The 20,546-nt window shown below is 49.4% G+C and overlaps 1 protein-coding gene across 1 annotated transcript in view; it reads left to right on the top strand.

Moving 5' to 3' along the window:
- KLF11 (KLF transcription factor 11) overlaps window positions 1–20,546 on the top strand; it is a 202,492-nt gene that overhangs the window by 176,840 nt on the left and 5,106 nt on the right. The window contains exons 2-3 of the mRNA XM_057431907.1: window positions 13,286–13,357; window positions 15,672–15,926. Of these exons, the coding sequence (XP_057287890.1) occupies window positions 13,316–13,357; window positions 15,672–15,926 (297 nt within the window). The 5' untranslated portion in view covers window positions 13,286–13,315. The remainder of the gene's footprint in view (window positions 1–13,285; window positions 13,358–15,671; window positions 15,927–20,546) is intronic.

Here is a 20,546-nt window from a genome sequence, read left to right as displayed (position 1 = left end):
ATTAGATAATACTGAGATGACACCTCAACTAGATGATGAATTGGTCTAATGAAAAAAATAGGAGCTCTTACAACTTGTTTTGCTGTTTGTCCTTGGACTGTAATACTGCACTCCTCTTTGGTGGATACCTCTGCATAGCTCCCAATACCATAGAAGGGATATTTTGGCTTTTCTCCTCTTGTTGGCTGCTTTCAGTAACTGCTATAGCTGGGATGATTGTGGAGTTTTCGGTGCATCTTGCAGTTTCGTGTTTGCACAGGGCAATGCTCCATTACCCATCACTGTGTTTGCCTGCACACACAGCCTGTGGATGGGGATGCCCGCTGCCTGAAGCACTGTTTATTTGCCATCTCTCCCGCATGGCCACTCTGCAGGCTGTAGATGTATGAGCAAATACCAGCTGGTGACCAGTGTCAACACTGTTGAACTGAGGTGCTCCCATTGCAGTGCTGGCTGTCTTGGACCGCATCCCAGGCCTGGTGCTGGACTGCAGGTCAGTCACCTCCACTGCAGTGTGATGGGTGGGAAGCACACCCAGGAAGAGGAAAGGTGCATTCTTTACTTACAACGTTTGTCTTCTGGAGCAACCACTATGCATAGTGAAGCCCTGCTTCTTGGGAAGTGGCTGGGCATCTCCTGTTGATGGGAAGTAGAGAATGAAATCTTTTGTTTTCCTCTGCTTCTGTCAGTGACCTTTGCTTTTGCTTTATTGAACTGTCTTTATCTTGATCCATGAAGATTTTTCCATTTTATTTTTTGCCCTGATCCTGCTGAGAACTGTGATGGAGCAGCTTGGTGGGCACATGGCATCCAGCCAGGGTCAACCCACCACAGGTGGGTGAAGTAACGATGGAAAAGGCAGGCGAACCAAGTCTTGCGTTTCCCTGGCACCATGGAAATCAAATCCCATGGTTCCTCACTGCCCATCAGCTGGATGGAGCTCCGGCCAGGCAGCATTTGCACTGTCAGTTTCTGGGCTCAATGGCTTGGGCACAGTACTGCTGCCACTGCCTGGCAGTGTGGCTTGAACCAGTGCCGCTCCCAGCCATCAGCACATGCTTGGGCAGAGCCTGGCCCCTGCCAGGAGAGGCACATTGGCTGGAGCGGCTGCATCCACAGGGGTTCTCAGTCCTGCTCAGAGGGGTGATGTGTGCATGAAGACAAGGGCTCTGGAGCACAGGAATCACCACCACCTCTGCTGGCAGCTGTACCAGTGGCACCGGGGCTGTTGCCAGCAGTCGGCTTGATACTGCTTTTAACTCTGGCATGGTAAGGTTTGCTTGGGTTTGTTTGGGTGTTTTTAAAGTAAATAACTACCTGAGGTTTGCAAACATCAATAAGTCAATAAGTGAAAAGGATAGCTCAGTGGTCAGCTCTGCAGGTCGTCTCTCCACAGTCTGCTCTGTGACTTCTCTCTTGAAATACTTGTCTTTGAGCCTGTCAGCACTGGCCAAGGGCTCTCAGAGGCAGCAGTCCCAGGTCACCCATCCTGTGGGTGTCAGGCCCTAAACCAGCCCTTGCTCCCCTGCTTGCTTCTGCTCTATGTGCTTAAGAAACAGCCCAGGCTGCAGGTCAAGACCTGCTGCGTGCAAAGCCCAAGGTCAGGATAATGGGTGGGACACAAGGAGACAGTTATAAAGTCAGCAACGGCAAAAAGCATCTGTTGCTGCTTAAATCACCCCTGGCTGTCCCCAGATGAGCTGGCACCTCATGGCTTCACCTGTGAGTGACGCCCTGCCTGGCCTGGGAAGGGGGCTGAGCCATGCCCGAGGGGATGCTGCATGCCTCTGGGCTTCCCAAGCTCAGCAGGGGTGATGGTTTCAGTGGTGGAGGCCCACATCTGCTGGGTCTCTGCAGTGGGACAGCTTGTCCCAGATCATCTGTACATGGTGTGGGGCCTCAGGACCTCATGCTTTCATTAATTTCTCAAAGGAAAATTCTGAGCCCTCCTCTAGGACTGTAGAGGGTGTTTGGAAGATGCCTCAAGAGGAAAATAAATGAAGATGATTGTGACCATACTTTTCTTTTTACTTCATGTCCATCTTCCAGTTCCTAAGTGCTTGGGGTGAATGATGCTCTTCAACAGCATCGAATTTTGCAATATTTACTTCCTTGGCAGAATTCCAGCCTGTTGCACTGCTTTGAAAACCCTCTCTGCTCCCCAAGGTTTTTTCACACTGCATTACATCTATCCATTACCCTGCTGTTATTTAGCTCCAAAGGTACATCTCGAGGCTTCTACGAAGCATATTCTAGCTCCCTGACGACAGTACTCAGACGGATATAATTCAGTGTGACAGCCTCTGTGAATGCCACAAAGCGCAGAGATAGCAGGTGGAGATCTGCCCAGTAAGGGAGGACGTGGCTGGTTGCAGTGGCACAGAGATTTCATACCCAGGTGAAGGGGAAAAAAAGGACCTGGCCTGAGACTGACAGAGCTGGGGAAAATATAATGTGGGCAAGTCTGTCTGCACTGCAATGGAAGCACAAACCTTCAGGTGAAGTTGTTCAGACGAGGTATTCACAGCCCAGCTTTTGGTCACTTTGCATGGGAGAAAAGGAGGGGTAGTGTTTGTGGAAGAGGAAGAGTTGTGGCCAGGGCTCAGTTTGACCATGAGGTTGGGAATTACACCCCAGGTTGATGGGAAAGGTTTCTCCCCAGCCTGTAGCCTTCCGTATCGAGGAGAGCTGTGAATGCTCATCCTCAGGCAGCTCTTCACAGGGTCACTGTGGTTGAAAGGGACCTGTCACTGATGAGGCTGGAAGGGACCTCTAGACATCATCTGGTCCAACCCCTCTGCTCAAGCAGGGCCACCAAGAGCAGGTTGCCCAGGACTATGTCCACATGGCTTTTGTGTATGTCCAAGGTGGAGACCACAGCTTCCCTGGGCAGCCTGTGCCAGTGCTGGGTCACCCTCACAGTGAAAAAGTGTTAAAGTGTTTCCTGATGTTCAGAAACTCCCCCTGTGTTTTGGTTTGTGAAAGTATGTGGTGGGTGTCCTGGAGGAAACAGTACCAAGAGATCAGAGAGATGAAGTGGTTATTGTGTTGTAAATATGAAAATAAAATGGTACCTAGTGGTACTGGGTGCCTCAGCGAGGACAGTGGAGACTCAGAGAATGGGATGGTGAGAGCAGCTAAGACTGAGGCTTGAGCCATAGCAGGTGAGATGATGAAGGGGAGCACCATTCCTCATGGGTTATAGGGGAGGCTTGAATGTGGGATGCAAGGAGAGGATGAGCAGCCTGATGGTGATGCTAGCTATTGATGTCCTTAAGTCCTGTGCAGCCCATCTGTACATCTTTACCAAGGTGTAGCTGAGTGCCAGGCATTCCCTTGCTGACAGCCTGGAGCTTAACTAGAGATGGGATCCATGTCACAGGCATCACAGAGATCACAAGGTCAAGCTCTCCTGGAGGTGAGAAGATCCTGAATCTTGAGGCTTTGCTGTGGGCATGTCTTCTATGCTACTTTCCTCTCCTCTTTCCAGCTTTCTGTTTCCTAGGCTAAAACACTGTGTGGGGAAGAGAGCTATCCTGTAGTTGAAACAGCCAAAGCAAGTGTTCTGAATGTTCAACATCAGATGTTAAACAGCTTGTTTCATTACAAGGAACTCAATCAAAGCCAGTGTGGTTCCCTCCGGGCAGCGCCCCATCAGCACGGGATGCCCCTGAGCAGAGAGGAGCTCTTGATGTGCCCAGGAGCAGTAGGTTATTCTACTGGAAAGTGCAATCAGGTTTTACAGGGAAGGACAGCTACTATGTGAAAATTTGTCATGAGAAGGTGGCTGAGCTCCTCAAGCTTGAAAGCCCTGGGAAAACGCTGACTGCCAAAACCGTGCAATAGTCCATCAGAGTGCAAAAGCATCAAGTATTTCACCTGCTCATCAAGGAAGAAGCCTGATACCTGCAGCACATGCCTGGCTGCTGCCCTTCGCTCCCCACAGCAGCCCAATCAGGGCATGCAGAGGAGGCATCCCTGGACAACACCCACAGGCTGGCAAAGCTCTGCAATGTGCGGCACTGGCTCATTGCTCTGCTCTTCTGGCACCATGGGAGGAGGCCCAAGGGGAAAGAAATCCAGTATAAACAGTGTGGTCTGTACTCAGGAAGGGGAAATAGCACAGCCTCGAACCAGAAGAGCCACAGCCTAGAATTAGAGCCCAGGTTTATTTCACGTTAGTCGTTTTGTTGCATCTTCTTAACATCCTGAAGCACTGGAGTAGTGGAGGGAAGTGCACGCCCAAGGCTGACATAAGGATTTACCCATGCTGTGACAAAAATGGGGATTCTTTCTCCTTTTTATGTAAACAGCATAAAACTAAGTGGGAAGGGAGGCATTAGGATCTCTGCTGTGCAGTGAATTAGCAGCAAAGAAATCCAAGCAAGCACCAGTTACGAGAAAAAGCATCAGGTCATACTTAGCAGCCCAGCAGGTGGGATACTTCAACCAAGCAGCAAGCAAGGCATGTTCTGCTTCTTAGCAAGCGAGTAGAGGAGGCTGAGTCATCTGTGACCAGCAAAACTGGTGGGAAAATAGCACAAGGGCAGGAATTTCAGTTTTCCAGCTCCTTGGCCAGGGAAGGGATGGGATGCGGACATTGCTGGGGGGGGGGGACGGACAGACACGGACACCCCCTTAGATGTTAGAACAGGGATTTAAAGAGGCTCAGCTGCTACTGTCTTTCCCTCCAAAACCCCAGAGTCTCAGAAGAGCATAGGTGGCTTTTATTTATTCAGTTCTTACTGGAAAATATATGTCAGTAGTAAAATTCCTATACTTAGAATCATAGAATCACAGAATGGTTTGGATTAGAGGGGACCTTATAGATCATCCAGTTCCAACCCCCCGTGAGGGGCAGGGGCACCTTCCAGTAGACCGACCAGGTTCCTCAAGGCCCTGTCCAGCCTGGCCTTGAATATACTTGATTGTACCCATTTAATATATACAGCTAATTGTAAAGCACAGTGTTATTTCAGCATTATATGAGGGCACTCAGGGCATATAACCATTAGTTGTACAAGTGCAAGTGTTGGGGGGGATATTACCCTTACAAGCAAGCTCATCCTCAGCTTCTGCCTTCTTTTGCTTTGGCTGCTGTTAGATAGGGATGCATCCTTGTCCCTGTACTTGCTACCCATCCTGCTGCATGCATCTGTGCTCAGCTCCCCAGCAGGAGAGTGGCACTGGAGAGGGACACAGAAACCCCCTCATCATGAGGGAGCATGGGCTGACTCAGCTGAAGACAACGGGTCAAATGCATCAAGCGGCACTTGGCTTGTCTGCCAGATAGCCTTTGGGGAGGTGAAAGAAGGTGTCAGGCAAGTTCAGGTGGAGACACTGTGACAAGGAGCAAAGACAGGAGTGAGCACAGCACAGTCCAAGGAAACTGGGAGAAGATGATGTGTAGCTGTCAGAGTCCACCTGGAGAAAACCCCAGTGTTGGACCCATTTCATTCATGATCCCAAGAGTGAAATTAAGACACAAATGAGGTCAAGTACAATAATTGATTGGTTTATGTTACAAAAAGACAATTATTATTATTGTCTCAATGTCCAGCTGGAGACCAGTAACGAGTGATGTCCCTCAGGGATCAGTGTTGGGACAGGTCTTGTTCAACATCTTTGTTGGTGACATGGACAGTGGGATTGAGTGCACCCTCAGCAAGTTTGCCAATGACACCAAGCTGTGTGGTTTGGTTGATACCCTGGAGGGAAGGAACGCCATCCAGAGGGACCTCAACACGCTTGTGAGGTGGGCTGATGCCAACCTCATGAAGTTTAATCATGACAAGTGCAAGGTCCTACACCTGGGTCGGAGCAATCCCAGGCGCAGCTACAGATTGGGCAGAGAAGAAATCCAGAGCAGCCCTGCAGAGAAGGACTTGGGGTGTTGGTTGATGAGAAATTTAACATGAGCCAGCTCCAGTCTGTGCTCGCAGCCCAGAAAGCCAACCGTATCCTGGGCTGCATCAACAGGAGCGTGACCAGCAGGTCGAAGGAGGTGATCCTGCCCCTCTACTCTGCTCTCATGAGACCTCACCTAGAGTATTGTGTGCAGTTCTGGTGTCCTCAACATAAAAAGGACATGGAACTGTTGGAACAATTCCAGAGGAGGGCCACGAGGATGATCAGGGAACTGGAGCACCTCCCGTATGAAGACAGGCTGAGGAAGTTGGGGCTGTTCAGCCTGGAGAAGAGAAGGCTGTGTGGAGACCTCATAGCAGCCTTCCAGTATCTGAAGGGGGCCTATAGGGATGCTGGGGAGGGACTCTTCATTAGGGACTGTAGTGATAGGACAAGGGGTAATGGGTTAAAACTTAAACAGGGGAAGTTTAGATTGGATATGAGGAAGAAGTTCTTTCCTGTTAGGGTGGTGAGGCACTGGAATGGGTTGCCCAAGGAAGTTGTGAATGCTCCATCACTGGTGGTGTCCAAGGCCAGGCTGGACAGAGCCTTGGGTGACCTGGTTTAGTGTGAGGTGTCCCTGCCCATGGCAGGGGGGTTGGAACTAGATGATCTTAAGGTCCTTTCCAACCCTAACTATTCTATGATTTTATGATTATAAAAAAGGGAATTGCTGTAAAAAAAGAGCAATAGGACAGATTGGAAAAAGGATAGAAATGAAGCAAGGATTCGGAGTGCAGAGACATAGTCACCACCGTGGATCCAGCAGTCCCAGGTGTTCATACTCATCGTTGTTGGTAGTGGGAGTCCTCCAGGGTCCATAGTCGGCATTGGAGCAGAGTGTCCCCAGGAGTCCGTAGCAGTTGTCAGAGGTGGGTGTCCTCGTGGAGGATGTCTCGTGGAGGTGTCCTAATGGAGGTATCCTGTGGAAGTGTCCCTGTGAAGGGCGTCCTCACTGGAAATTACCTTTTCCCCCTTTTACCACGAGTTGGGGGATAACCTCTGTTACTACATGTTCCTGGTGGACCAGTTTCACTATTCTTGCAGACAGCTCTTCAACTGCACATTTCTGCAGCAATTCTTGGTATAATGGGCAGCAATTCATCACACCAATCCTTGAGATAATGGATGGAAGAGTCCTATCTCAGCTTCTCCTACCCATCTCTCAGACAATAGACCATGACACTCATTTCAATTCCTCACACCCTTTTCTCAGGCATTGGAGTTGGGGTCTTAACTCCTCCAACCCATCTCTGAGACAATGGTCAGTGGAATCCCATCTCAGCTTCTCATGACAGTCTTCAAGATGATGGACAGTGGAGTCTGATGTCAGTTCAGTCTCTCACAGTAGCTGCACTGGTTGGTGAGGAGTTTATAAATACAATGGGTTAGTGATTGCATTTCAGTGTGGATGTCAGTGCAGTGTTATAGCTAGCTGTCATGGGGAGGATTTTATCCAGCAAAAAGTCCAGGGTGGCACTCACTCAGACATTATTTCAGGTGTTTTTGTTGTTATAGCAAACAGCAAGCAAAGTTGAACGTACAGAGCAGGGTAACTCGGCTTTTGTCTGTTGCTCATCTGCTCCTGCAGATCCCGTCCATCCATGAGCAGTGAGGTGGGGAGGACCATGCTCCTGCCATGCTGGTGGCCCCACAAGCACATTCTTAGCCCCTCCTCCTGCCCTTCCTCAGTGCCCTCATCTGTCTTATTTTCAGTGATGGTCATTAACAGCAACCCAAGATATTTTTTTTTTTACGTGGATATTCCTTATTCTTGGTATTTCTCCAGGAGATGGCCAAGAAGGTAGAGGGAGAGGTCAAAACAGATGACTCTTAGTGAGCTGCCACAGTAGCCACATAGGAAGACTGCATCAATCATCTCTTCTGACCACACATGGCCAGGAATCAGTGAAGAGGTAACTAAACATATATGACAAGACAGCTGGACACCCAAACCAGGCAAATCCTCCCACCCGCAGACTTCCCTTGGGCTTGACACTGCACAGTGCTGGGTGCTGCTCAAGTACTTGGGTGTGTATGGACAACAACCTAGAGAACATGTCAGTGCTGGTACTGAAGGGCCTTCTCTCCAACTGTGAGGACACCATTGCTAACTCTGTGTGCAAGACCACCCCTGCCTGATGGAGGTCTTTGGTACCAGTCACACATAGCTCTGAGTGTGGATGATGCTGCTGGTCTGGCAGTTAGTGTCTGGTCACACAGGACATTTTCCCAGCATCCAAATGCTGCATGAAAACACTTTGGCATTAATAAAATGTCAAGGATGATTCAGGATGAAACACAAGTTTGCACATAGGCTTGATACCTGCCCAAGCAAGTTGTGAAATGACCAAAAGGGGGAACATCTGTCAGCATTGCTAATGCTTTAATATACTGTGTGTCAGAAAGCACGCGTGGGTTTAGCTAACAGTAATATTGAGGTCAAGAGAATGGTGGAAACGATGAAGACATCCAGTTAAGCAGAACAATAAATAAATAACATGCCATTTTTATTTTTGCTGGCATTTGAATCCATCTGCTTCTGCCACTAAAATAAGATCAGGGCACGAATAGCAGCAGTAGAAAAAACAGATGGTGCACTCAAGTGAGCAGATGGTGCACTAGTGTGTCATGCTTATTACTGTCACTTACTTTATTATTTCTATTATGGTGGGTCTCTGGTTGGTCCTCACCTGTAATCAATATTTGTGGATTGGATTTTCTTAATTCAGCAAACATGTTTCACATACTCAGAAGAAATCTGGTTGAGCACTGATTTCTCCTCAGAGCACTTCCAAGTCTCAGCAAGTGATTGATGCAGTTGGTATTTTTTCAGGTAGAAACATGCATTTAGGAACGGAGAAAAAAAATAATAGCGGGTAGAGTGTGTTTATTCTATAAGCACCCCAGGTCTAAAATAAAGTGGGAAACAATCTCTATGGCTCTTCCCTTAAACCCACGCCTTTTGCTGTAACCTGCCTATGTTTCCTTCTGCTGTGCTGGCTGCTTACCTGCTCCTTGGATGCTTACCCACATACTGAAAGCTCAATCTATTTCAGAAAGTGAATACAAAAGATGCAGGCGAGGCAGAAGTTGCCTTTTGACTCACCCCACTTGAGGAGGGTATGCCAGGACTGTGTTTTTACATCCTCCCTTTGGGCAAAGGCTGCTGTGTCACAGCTTGTCCCTGCAGGCAGACACGTAGGCAGTTTGCTGGGGAGGGCTAGGGCTCCTTGCCCAGCGGCAGGGGGATTTGCTGTGCTATTTGATAGCCCACAGCGATAAACGAGATCTCCCCTTCAGCAGCTGGCCCACATGCGGCATGACAGCATGGAGGGACAGCACGTTTGCTCTCCCTTCCCTAGCAGTGCACTCACCTCTGTTGTCACACTGGAAGCATGTCCTTTCTGCTGGCCACAGCAACAGGCATGCGAGCGGGGACAGCCAGAGGCAGAATGGTCTGTGTGGTGGCAGCCACTACCTAGGACAGAAATGAAAAGGAATTAGGAAAATTAGGAGTTTTACTAGGAAAGAGGCAATCCATTCAAACATCAGTCACACAGACCCACACTATCAGCCAAAGTCTGTGTAAAAGCCTCCGGATTTATCATGGCTTTTGCATTTAGAAATTATTCCAGCAAGAAATATTCCTTGCTGTTCTGTCTGCTTTTTTTCCTTTTCTTTTTCTTCCTTTCCCCCCCTATATTCTTCATGGCTACCCCTTTCCCCCTGTTTTTCACAGATATCCTGTACATAACTCTCTGATTATAAATCCTTTGTACAACTCTGCTATTCCCACTGAGGATGGTGAGTTCACCCCATGGGTGAATTTCCCCAGTCCTGGTCCTGCTGTTGGCCAGGGCTGCTGCAGCTATTTCCATCTGAACTGCTGCATTTGCTGCATGGTGGGGAGTTTCTCCTCTGGCTGCTGCTGTTAGCCTAGCAAGCCTGTTTTGGGGCAACATGTGGCTGTGGCAGCTCCAACTGCCCCATCCTTCAAATGCATGACAGAGAGGGGAAAAAGGAACAGAGAGACGCATCCTACACGAGCATCAGTCTCTCATTTTTTTCGGAAGTATCTTCTCATGTCTCCTGTATGGGAGCTCTGAATTCTCTATTCTGTAATTCTCTATATTTATTTAATCCCATCCCGTTTGCTAGGCTCTATGTTTGCTACAGTAGCCTGCTGCTGTATTCAGCCAGACCAGATGCCGCTGCCAAATTGCACTAACTCTAAAGCTGCACCCCAGACAACTGCTTTGGTCTATTTTTAACTGCTGGTAAACATTAGGAAAACTGTCTGAGCCCATAATATTCTTTCTATGGTCTTTTTTTAATCATTTATTGTATAATTATCTGGAAAAAAGGAATGGGGGAGAGCTGCCTGTGTGCCCTTTTGTTGTTTTCAGTCTACAGTATTAAATATTTTCCCTCCTGCTCACACGCAATGTTTGATTCTTTTCTTCTCTTCCCAGCCAAAAGGATAAGATATCCCTAGCAGAGTCTTTCCAACCCTCTGCTGAAGCAACTTACATCTGCTCCTTCCTACATTGGAACAAAGACACTGTCTATCTTTGACAAAGAAAGCTTTTCTCTGAAGTGTTTGCCAACAGTCTGAGTCAAATAGGCCTCTATAAAACCAAATGGTGCTCGGAAAGGCAGATCCAGAGGGTACCAGATCTGGAGGATAGTGAAGCAGCAGCAGCACTGCAGGGGCAGGGTGGTGGAAGATAACTCTGCCGAGTACCGCCATGGCCAGGCATCCTGTAGCTGCCGACATGGGCAGGCTCCTCCAAGCTCTTTGGAAAGGAGTATTGAGGATACTTAGGCCCTCTTCCAGGTTGGTAGCTTCTGGAGGGAACCACAGCCAGCATGGGTTGTCCTGATGAGCATGCTCATCGGGAAGCTGTGCTGCTGGTTGAAACCCACAGGGAAGTTGGTGGGTGTAGGCAGAAGTACAAAGAAGCAAGATAATATTAACTACATTAATATTCCATTTTGTGCAGCCTTGGGAAAAGGAAAGGGGGAAAGCAAGAGGGGGGAGAGGAGGTGAAGCACTAAGCTGCTGGGGCTCTGGGCTCAAGCTCCAGGGCGTCCAGACATGTGCTCTGCCACTGACATCTGATGAGAGGAGGAAGACGCTCTTCCTCATCTAATGCTGTCTCAGCTGGCAGCAGCAGAACAAGGCAGACCAGGTGATGTTGGTAAGAGCTCTGAGGATTTATATTAAAAAGCTTAGTTGCCATTTTTAGCTCAGCAAAGGGAGCACAATCACATTTCCCCTATGGTGCAAGCTGGAGTACAGACATGTAACATCACTTCTTCTACTTGGTCTTGCATCCATGCACAGCGGCAAGGACCCCTGGACCAGTAACTTCCACCTGGGGACTCAGAACATGTAGGCAAAGTCTGTGGTACGTGACATGGGGAAACACCCCACTGGAGTCGGGAGAAGTGATCCACTCTACTTCCCTGTGACTGCTTCTTCACTGTCAAGGCTGTGCTGCCTTCAGATGCTATTATTCAATTAAAAATGTGTGCTGTAAATGACTAAGGCTGTGTGTGTAAGCGCTTTCAGCAGAAACTGCATGTGTTCCAACAAGCAGCAAAGAGACAAATACAATCGTTTCTCAACTGCGAGAACTGGAGAAAATGCAAAATAGAACAGCGTGGTGTCTTCCTAGTTTTACAATTCCCCAAAGATTTCCCTCAAAACAAAACTCTGCGAGTGGTTCTGGTCTTACAGGGGACAGCCAGTGATCAATAGAAGAGGCACATACCCTGTGCCCACCCCCACCCCCCCATCATGCTTTTTAGTCACTGTTTCATTCTCTGTCACACACCTGGTTTCCTGCCCCCAACATAAGAAGGATGTGGACCTGCCTGAGTGAGTCCAGATGAAGCCATGAAGATGATCAGGGCTGAAGCACCTCTCCTGTGAAGACAGGATGAGAGAGCTGGCGTTGGTCAGCCTGGAGAGAAGGCTCTGGGGAGATTTTAGAGCAGCTTCCAGTGCTTAAAGGGGGCCTACAAGAAATCTGGAGAGGGGCTTTTTACAATAGCCTGTAGTGACAGGACATGGGAAATGGCTTTAAACTGATACAGGGGTGATTTAGATGAGACATTAGGAATAAATTCTTTATTGTGAGGGTGGTGAAGTGCTGGCACATGGTGCCCAGAGAAGCTGTGGCTGCCCCATCCCTGGCAGTGTTCAAGGCCAGGTTAGATGGGGCTTGGCGCAACCTGGTCTAGTGGAAGGTGGCCCTGCCCATGGCAGGGGGGTTGGAACTGTGTGAGCTTTAAGGTCCCTTCCAACCTAAGCCATCCTGTGATTCTACAATTCTATGAATTTGGTGTTTGATGGGCTGCAAGTAGCACTGGGAAAGCTGGGGCACGAAATGTGTGGTAATGGAGACCAGAGGTGAGCATAGTGCAGTGAAGCTTTAGAAACTACACGGACAGCAGGGAAGGACCAGGGTTAGGAAGAGCTGTTAACGTAAAACATGAGCCCCAGTGCAGCAAAAGGAGATGAAACATTGAAGCTGATCCCTCCCCTGCCCTCCGCGTGGACAGGGAGGATGTTACGTCTTGAGAAACGGAGTAATGAACAAACAGAGAGAATCCTTATTACTGTCCGCGTTTTGTGCCAGCGGCAGGAAGGCCGCCAGAGAAGCCGGGCTGGGAAAGCGCTGGCGCGGTCAGGGGCCGTCTGAGGCGCGGGGGGACAGGGGCTGCCCCTTCCCAGGCTCCGGGGGCAGCAGACACCGCCACCGCCACCACGGGGACTCGGCGTTGTCCGGCAAATCCACCACGACAAGGGACGTTCCCACAGCTTCCCGCCGCTGCCCGGAGGAGGCACGAGGAGCGGGGCCGGGGGGCGGGGCAGGGCAGTGCCTGCTGCGTGCCGCGCCGCACGCACAGCGCGGGGGGGAGGGGGGGGGGGCAGAGCGGGGTGAGCCGCGCCCCCGCGCCGCGCCCCGCCACACCCCCGCGCGCACGGGCGTTCCCGCCCGACCTTTCCCCTAGTTTCCAGCGCGCGCTCCCCCGCCCGCTCCCTGCCTTCCCTTCCCGCCCAGCGTGCCCACGCGCCGCCCTTCCCGCCGGCACGCTGCGATCACGTAGGCCGCAGCCCCTCATTGGCTGGGAATGGGGCCGCGGCGGGCGGTGATTGGCGGAGGAGCCGGCCTCCCCTCTTTGCCTCCCCCCTCCCCTCCTCCCCCCGCCCGCCGTGTCTGGTGCGGGGAGCGCTCTGCAGCGCTTCCCCCGGCGCGCGGGCTCTCAGTGGGCGGGTGAGGGTGGGGGGGAGGCGGTGCTGGCTGCTGCTGCGTGCGTTGTTCCTCCTCCTTCTCTCGTTGCTGCTGCTGCTGCTGTTCCTGCTGCTGCCCGGTCACACCGCCGTCGCCGCGCCATGCACGGCTCGCCCTGCTCGGAGATGGGAGATGCGTCCGCGGTAGGCAGCGGGCGGAGGGAGGAAGGGGCGGTGGTGGTGGACGACTCTGAGCTGGGGGCAGTCGGTGCCGGTTCGGCTCGGGCACGTGGTGGCGGACAGGAACCGTTACCGGCTGCCTCAGTGGCGGACCCTCGGGACCGTTGCTCACGCTGGGAGCGGTCGGTTGGGACCGTTGCTCGCCCCTGGGGGGGATGCTGGTCGGTTGGGACTGTTACCCGCCGCGGGGGGGGGGGCTAGTCGGCCGGTGCCTTTGCCACCGGTTGTGCCGGGCAGAGCCCTCGGGGCGGGTGTTGCTCAGTCACCTGGGGGGGACTGCCTGTCCTCAGCGGCCATGTGGGGGCGGCGGCGGCAGGGCGGGAGTTGCTTCCCTTCTTTCCCCTTCCCGCCATCCGCCCTCCGGCGGCGCCGCCCGGCCCGGGGCACCCGCCGTGATGCAGGGAGCGGGCGGCGTGGACGCGGCCCCTACGGGCAGAAGGAGGCGCTGCTCGGGGCGAGGGCCCGCGCTGCAGCCCGCGCACCTCTGGCCCCAGCAGCCGGCGGGGTGAGGTGAGGACAGGCGGGCAGGCGCGGTTAGCCATTTCCCTGGCAGCCGCAGAGCCTGGGCTGCAGTGCTCGCCTTCAGAAAGGGCTTTTTTAGGATTGTTGTTTTTTGAAGCGGGGTGTGTTTTTTCATGTTTCTTTAGGGAATGTTGCTCTTCTGAAACGTAGGGTTGGGAAAAAAATCAGTCTGCTGCTTGGTTGCCTGCAGTCACACTTTGAGGAGGACTCGCAAGTTTCCTGGCTTCTTAGTGCAGAGCCTTACCTGGTGTGGCTCCTGTGGGACAGGCAGTCTAGGTCCAGGCTTGCAGCCACATGGGGTTTTGAGCTCCTTCCCATGCTCATTGCTCTCAGTGGAAATTCTTAGAAGTCTCTTGCAGAGCAGTTAATCTCTTGAGTGCTTTTAACCCCTTCCTGCCGCACAGTCTTGATATCTCCATGTCTGGTATCTTATGTTTTAGGCAAAAGTCCTCTGAGTGCAGTACTGACATTCGGGATTCATTATGTTTTAACATGATTGCCGTGTGTATCCCTGTGTTTTCACTACAGGGCTTTGCATCTTTGTGATAGCACTGAGCCAGGATCATTCTACGTTACTTAACTCAGTAACAAAACTCCTAGACGTAGGTGTGCAAATGATGTCACCACAGCCTAGTTCCCTCTAGGGCTTTAGGCTGTGCTGACGGTGTGGTGGTGCCTTTCTATTTAAAGCGTTTTTGCTGCAGTATATAAAAAGCAAATAGGCTCAAGAATCCTGGTGTATGCTGTTGAATCCCAGCCTTCACAGTAAGTTTCTGAGGCTAAAGGCTGGAAGAGTTTGGATGCCTAGTTGAGACTGAGTGGGCATGTGAGCAGTAAACCAGCAGCGCAGCGTAGCTTTTGGAGTCACTACCAAGCACCACTGTGAGAGCTTTGTGAAGTTTGGGTATCCTTGCACTGAAAGTCAAGTGTTTTGCATGCATGTACACACGCACACACACACACATACACACATTTTCTGTGATACTTGCAATTGGAAACAAATCAATACAGTGTCATTTGTCTTCATGTTACTTGTAGTGTGTTTTGAAATACCTAGCATCCATGTAGTGTCATACCTTTTAAAAGACAATGCAGCCAATTCCCACTGCACTTTGAAGGCTGTGCCTATATAGGATCAGCTAGGTTGAAAAAGACCTTTAAGATCATGAAGTCCAACTGTTTACCCCAGAGCTGCCAAGTCCACCACTAAATCCTGTCACTAAGGGTGTCTCTACATGGTTTTTGAACGCTTTCTCGCATCCTGGCTTCCCTACTGGTAATAAGAATAAAATGCTTTTTGCAAGGTGTGATACTGTAAATCTGTGATCATACCTTCTGTATCAGCAGAAATGTATTGTCTAAATGTTACCAAAAGGAGATCAGTCCTGAATAGCAGTTGTAGTGTGGGTCCAGGATTCAAATAGCCTTGTCTAAACAAGGTTGGAAGCCAGTTTTTTTTCCCCCTCTTTTTTTTTTGCTTGTTTACAAACATGTGATGTGTTTATTCAGAGCAGTGTAATCCAGGAAAGTAACTCTAGAAATGCGAGCTACACACATATCTGTTCCTTTGCTGCAAATCGCACTTTTAATTATTTTTTTAGAGTATAAGGCATAGGGAGATGAGCTGGTTGGTAGAAGTCTTGCTGTAGGCATGGGATCTGTTTCAGATGACCTTCATCCTGAGCAGACAGAATGTGGGTGGTGTCAGCTTTATATTCTGACTTGGCCTAACAGCCACTAATCTGATTACATTTAGGCTGACATCGTGGACATCTATGAGTCTATCCGTGAGAGGCAGCGTCATGACAGTGAAAGGTCTACCTGCAGCACCTTGGAGCAGAATGACATTGAAGCCGTTGAAGCGCTTGTTTGCATGAGCTCCTGGGGTCAAAGATCGCAGAAAGGTGACATATTAAAGATAAGGCCACTTACGCCCTTCTCGGATTCTGGTGATTTCACAATGCACACTGAGGCGACATCTGAATTGCCAAAGGACTATTTATCTACGCTGGTAAGAAAAACATGGATGTGAAATAACTATGTCTGACATCTGGGTGTTAACATCTCTGCAATGTCTTAGCTTGGCTGGCCCATGTGTCCTTGTGTAGAATAGCTACAGAGCAGCCAGGGCTCTGTGTGTGCCAGAATGGTGAGGTGGCCATGCTGAGGTAGGACTTTTCTGCTGTCTCTGGAATGGCAAACGTAGGGTTTGATCCCTTGTTAAAGCTGGATGTGAAAACCCTTGCTGACCGGTAATTTAATTTGTCAGGCATGCTGAGGATGCTGCATGCTGGTTGTTGAAGGTTTCTTGGAGCATTTTGAGTAAGAGTGGCAGAGTGAGCCTCAGTGGTTCAGCACCAGCTTATCTGCAAGCACTGTATGAAAAAGGCTCTTGACGACATTTGGCTTCACTCTGGTAGTTACAAAGGAAAGTACAGATTACCATTATGAAATAGACAATTTAATTAGTTTCCATGCTATGTGTTTGTACATGTAGTCTGTTATTTCTCCAGAACATTGGTCTGCTCCAGCTGACTAATGTTGGTTGAATCACAATTTTTTTTTTTTGTTGCCATTTATGTTGCAGCAAAAGTATGTATTAAAAAAGGGCTTAGGTGGTGTTCAAGTTCCAGATGGTTAAGGCTCATTTCAGCCAGTAGGCTTCTAGTATGCAGTTACATCAGGAAAAAGGGGGAATAACAGTGGAAAGAGATTGAGAGAGTATAGCAGTCTGCTTGGCATACTTATACTACTATGCAGTTCAGTGTTGGCACTGTCTGTTGAGCAGCGCTTGGAGATAGGCATGAGTTTTTTCAGTGGTAAAAGGAGAGGAGGTGGCAGCAAGAGAAATGGGTGAATAAGAAGGCTAAGAGCAGTTCCATTTGTCTTTATCTCAGAAGTAGCCACCAGCTAATGGTGCAGTCATTGATAAAAGATCAAAGGCTTGCTGGAAGCTTGAAATTGTAAAGGTATGGTATTGTTCTCTATTGCTAGTCTGTTTTCTGTGAACAGCAGAGTGCTCATAGGCTCTTACAGCTGCACCCAATGGCTGAGGAGAAAAGAATGAGAGGGTTTTTTGTAGTACAGTGTGTTTCCTTCCTACTGGCTGGTGTAGTGCTGTGTTTTGGAATTAGTCTGGGAATAATGTTGATAACACCAATGTTTCAGTTGTCACTCAGTAGCATTTACCCTAAGTCAAGGAGTTTTCAGTCTCTCATTTCAGTCTGCAAGTGAGGAGAGGCACAGGAAGCTGGAGGAGAGCAGAGACAGAACAGCTGACCCAAACTAGCCAAAGGAGTATTCCATACCACAGCACATCATGCCCAGTATATAAACTTGGCTGGGAGCAGTTGATCGCTGCTTAGGGGTGGGCTGAGCATCAGTCAGCAGGTGATGAACAATTGTACTGTGCATCACTTGCCTGTCTTGGGGGTTATTTCTCTTTGTTTCCTCTCCTTTCTTTACAAATATTATAATTCATTTTAATTAAACTGTTATCTTAACCCATGGGCTTTACCTTTTTAAGATTCTTCTCCCCATCCCATTGTGGGTTATATAAGTTTGATACAAGCATTCATTGTTTTGGTTTAATAGTCGCTGGTCACAATTTGCTCTCATTTTTTGGTATTTGCTCTCAGGGTTGTTGCGCTTGTTCTCAGCATTGCATCATGTAGCTCCTCACCTGCTGTATGTGTTCCCTGGGGTGATGTCCGTCTCCTTTGGGGGCTGGGCTGAGGTTATCATTCTGATGTACTTTGTAACTCTCACTTATGATATGATAGCTTTGCTGGCCATGAAACTAATCTGGTATTTGTGCTCAGCACTGCCATCACCTCTGTACTTTGGGAACCATCTCTTGGAAGCTATTAATAATTACACCTTTTACCTCTTTTCCTTGGAGAGCCAACCTATGAAGGAGTCACCTTCCCACATCTTTCCCTTCTCTTCCAGGCTAATTAGCATTTGAGAACTTTGACAGTTTGAATATTCTTGGGATGCTGAAACCATGGTCCTATTGCTGGGAAACATGAACGTGGTTTGGGTGTTGTTTAGGGTTAAGCAACTATTTGCAGCTACTCAGGCTCCAGTGGCAGGCGCTGCAGCTTCCCAGGCATCAGTGAGGGGTAGTACAGCTGAAGCAGAGGACCAGCCCATGCTGGTATCAGTTACCCTAACCCTGTACACAAGAAGAAATGGATATGAAAGTCAGCTTGTTTGGTAAAGAAGGACAAAACAGGGACATCACAAGAACAGGAGGAAGAGGCAGAACCAGAGGTATCCACTTGTTTGCCATCCCTGAGTGAGCTGTGGGGTATACAAAAGATTTCAGCCATCACCCAGGTGAGCACATTGTCACCTGGCTGCTGTGAGGCTGGGATAATGGGGCCAGTAGCCTCAAATTAGAGGGTAGGGAAGCCAAACAGCTGGGATCACTCTAGGGAAGGAGGTGTTAACAAAGTGATTGGGAAGGGGGCACAAGCCATCAGCCTCTGGAGGTGACTTCTGTCAGCACTGCAGGAAAGGTGTCCTTTCAAGGAAGATGTTATATGTCACCCAAGCAAGTGAGCCACTGTGAAGAGAGAGATGTCCAGTATCTGAGGGAATTAGCTGTACTGGAGGTGATTTATTATGACCTGAACAATGCACAGTCACCCACAGATCCAGGCAAAGTCCAGTACACACGATTTGTGTGGTGGAAATTTGTATGGAGTGCACCATCATTGTATGCTAACTCATTGGCAGTAATGACCTGGAGAGGTGAAGAGGATGGTGGATGAAGTAGTTTGTCAGTACAGTGCCCTACTGTGGGGGATGGAAGGCGGTTGTATGGAGTTTCCTACAACAAGTTGCAGGAACTGCTCATGGATAAGGTGAATCGAGTCAATTTGCAGAGGTGAAAGCCACCCAGCTGGCCTTGGACATTGCTGAAGGAGAAAAGTGGCCAATACTTTATACTTCCTCATAGATGGTGTCAAATGCCTGTGCGGGTGGTTGCAGCAACAGAAGCAGAGCAACTGGCAGCGTAGAGGTAAACCCATCTGGGCTGCTGCACTGTGGCAAGATATTGCTGCCTGGGTGCAGAATCTGGCGGTGAAGGTACACCATGTAGATGCCCATGTACCCAAGAGGAGAGCCACTAAAGAACACCAGAACAACCAACAAGTGGATTAGGCTGCTACAATTGAAGTGGCTCAGATGGATTTAGATTGGCAACATAAGGGTGAGTTATTTTTAGCTCAATGGGCCCATGACACCTCAGGCCATCAAGGCAGAGATGCAACATACAGATAGGCTTATGATTGAGGGGTCAACATAACAATGGACATGATCACCCAGGTTATTCACATATGTGAAACCTGTGCTGCAGTCAAGCATGCCAAGCAGTTAAAGCCTCTCTGGTATGGAGGACCATGGCTGAAGTACAAACATGAGAGGGCCTGGCAGAATGACTGTATCACACCCCCACCAACCTGCCAAGGCAAGTGCCATGTGCTTACCATGGTGGAAGCAACCACCGGGTGGCTGGAAACATACGCTGTGCCCTATGCCACTGCCCGGAACACCATCCTGGGCCTTGAGAAACAGATTTTGTGGTGACGCGGCACCCCAGAGAGAATTGAGTCAAGACAATGGGACTCATTTCCGGAAACAACCTCATAGACACTTGGCCAACGAGCGCAGCATTGAGTGGGTATATCGTATCCCCTACCATGCACCAGCCTCTGGGAAAATCCAACAGTACTGTCCTGGGTTCAGCAGTACAGTCATTTTTCTCCTTCTTAGTAGCTGGTGCAGTGCTGTGTTTTTGACTTTCAGTCTGAGAACAACACTGATAACACCGATGTTTTTAGTTGTTGCTAAGTCATGCTTAGTCTGACCAAGGACTTTCTGAGTCTCATGTTCTTCCAGGGAGGAGGGGAAGCTGGGAGGAAGCAGAGACAGGACACCTGACCCAAACTAGCCAAAGAGGTATTCCATACCACATCACATCATGCCCAGTATATAAACTGGGGGCAGTTATCCGGAAGGGCTAGATCACTGCTTGGGTCAGACTGGGTATTGGTCGGCGGGTGGTGAGTGGTTGTATTCTCTTCCCTTGTTATTTCCCTTACCATTATTAATATTGGTGTTAGCAGTAGTGGTTTGTGTTATACCTTAGTTACTGGACTGCTCTTATCTCAACCCATGGGAGTTACATTCTTTCGATTCTTCTCCCCATCCATCCAGGAGCAGGGGGGAGGAAGGAGGGAGGAGTGAGCATCTTGTGGGGTGATTCAGCAAAAGAAGTTTTTGAGAAAGGGAGGAAAATAATCCAAATCCTGCTGAAAGCCGGTTTTGCCATAAAATGGAGTAAGGTCAAGGGACCTGCACAGGAGGTTCAATTTTTGGGAATAAATTGGTAAGATGGACATGGCCAGATCCCCACAGATGTGATCAACAAGGTAACAGCAATGTCTCCACCAATAAGAAAGAAACACAAGCTTTCTTGGGTGCAGTGGGGTTCTGGAGAATGCACATCCCAAATTACAGTTCGATTGTAAGCCCCCTCTCTATCATGTGACCCGGAAGAAGAATGATTTTAAATGGGGCCCTGAGCAACAACAAGCCTTCGAGCAAATTAAACGCGAGA

The sequence above is a fragment of the Pezoporus wallicus genome, unplaced genomic scaffold, assembly GCF_028554395.1.
Source record: "Pezoporus wallicus isolate ANWC-B61680 ecotype Strahan unplaced genomic scaffold, APGP_CSIRO_Pwel_v1 contig_161, whole genome shotgun sequence".
Classification (NCBI taxonomy): Eukaryota; Metazoa; Chordata; class Aves; order Psittaciformes; family Psittacidae; genus Pezoporus; species Pezoporus wallicus.
This window is presented reverse-complemented; position numbering and strand designations above follow the sequence as displayed.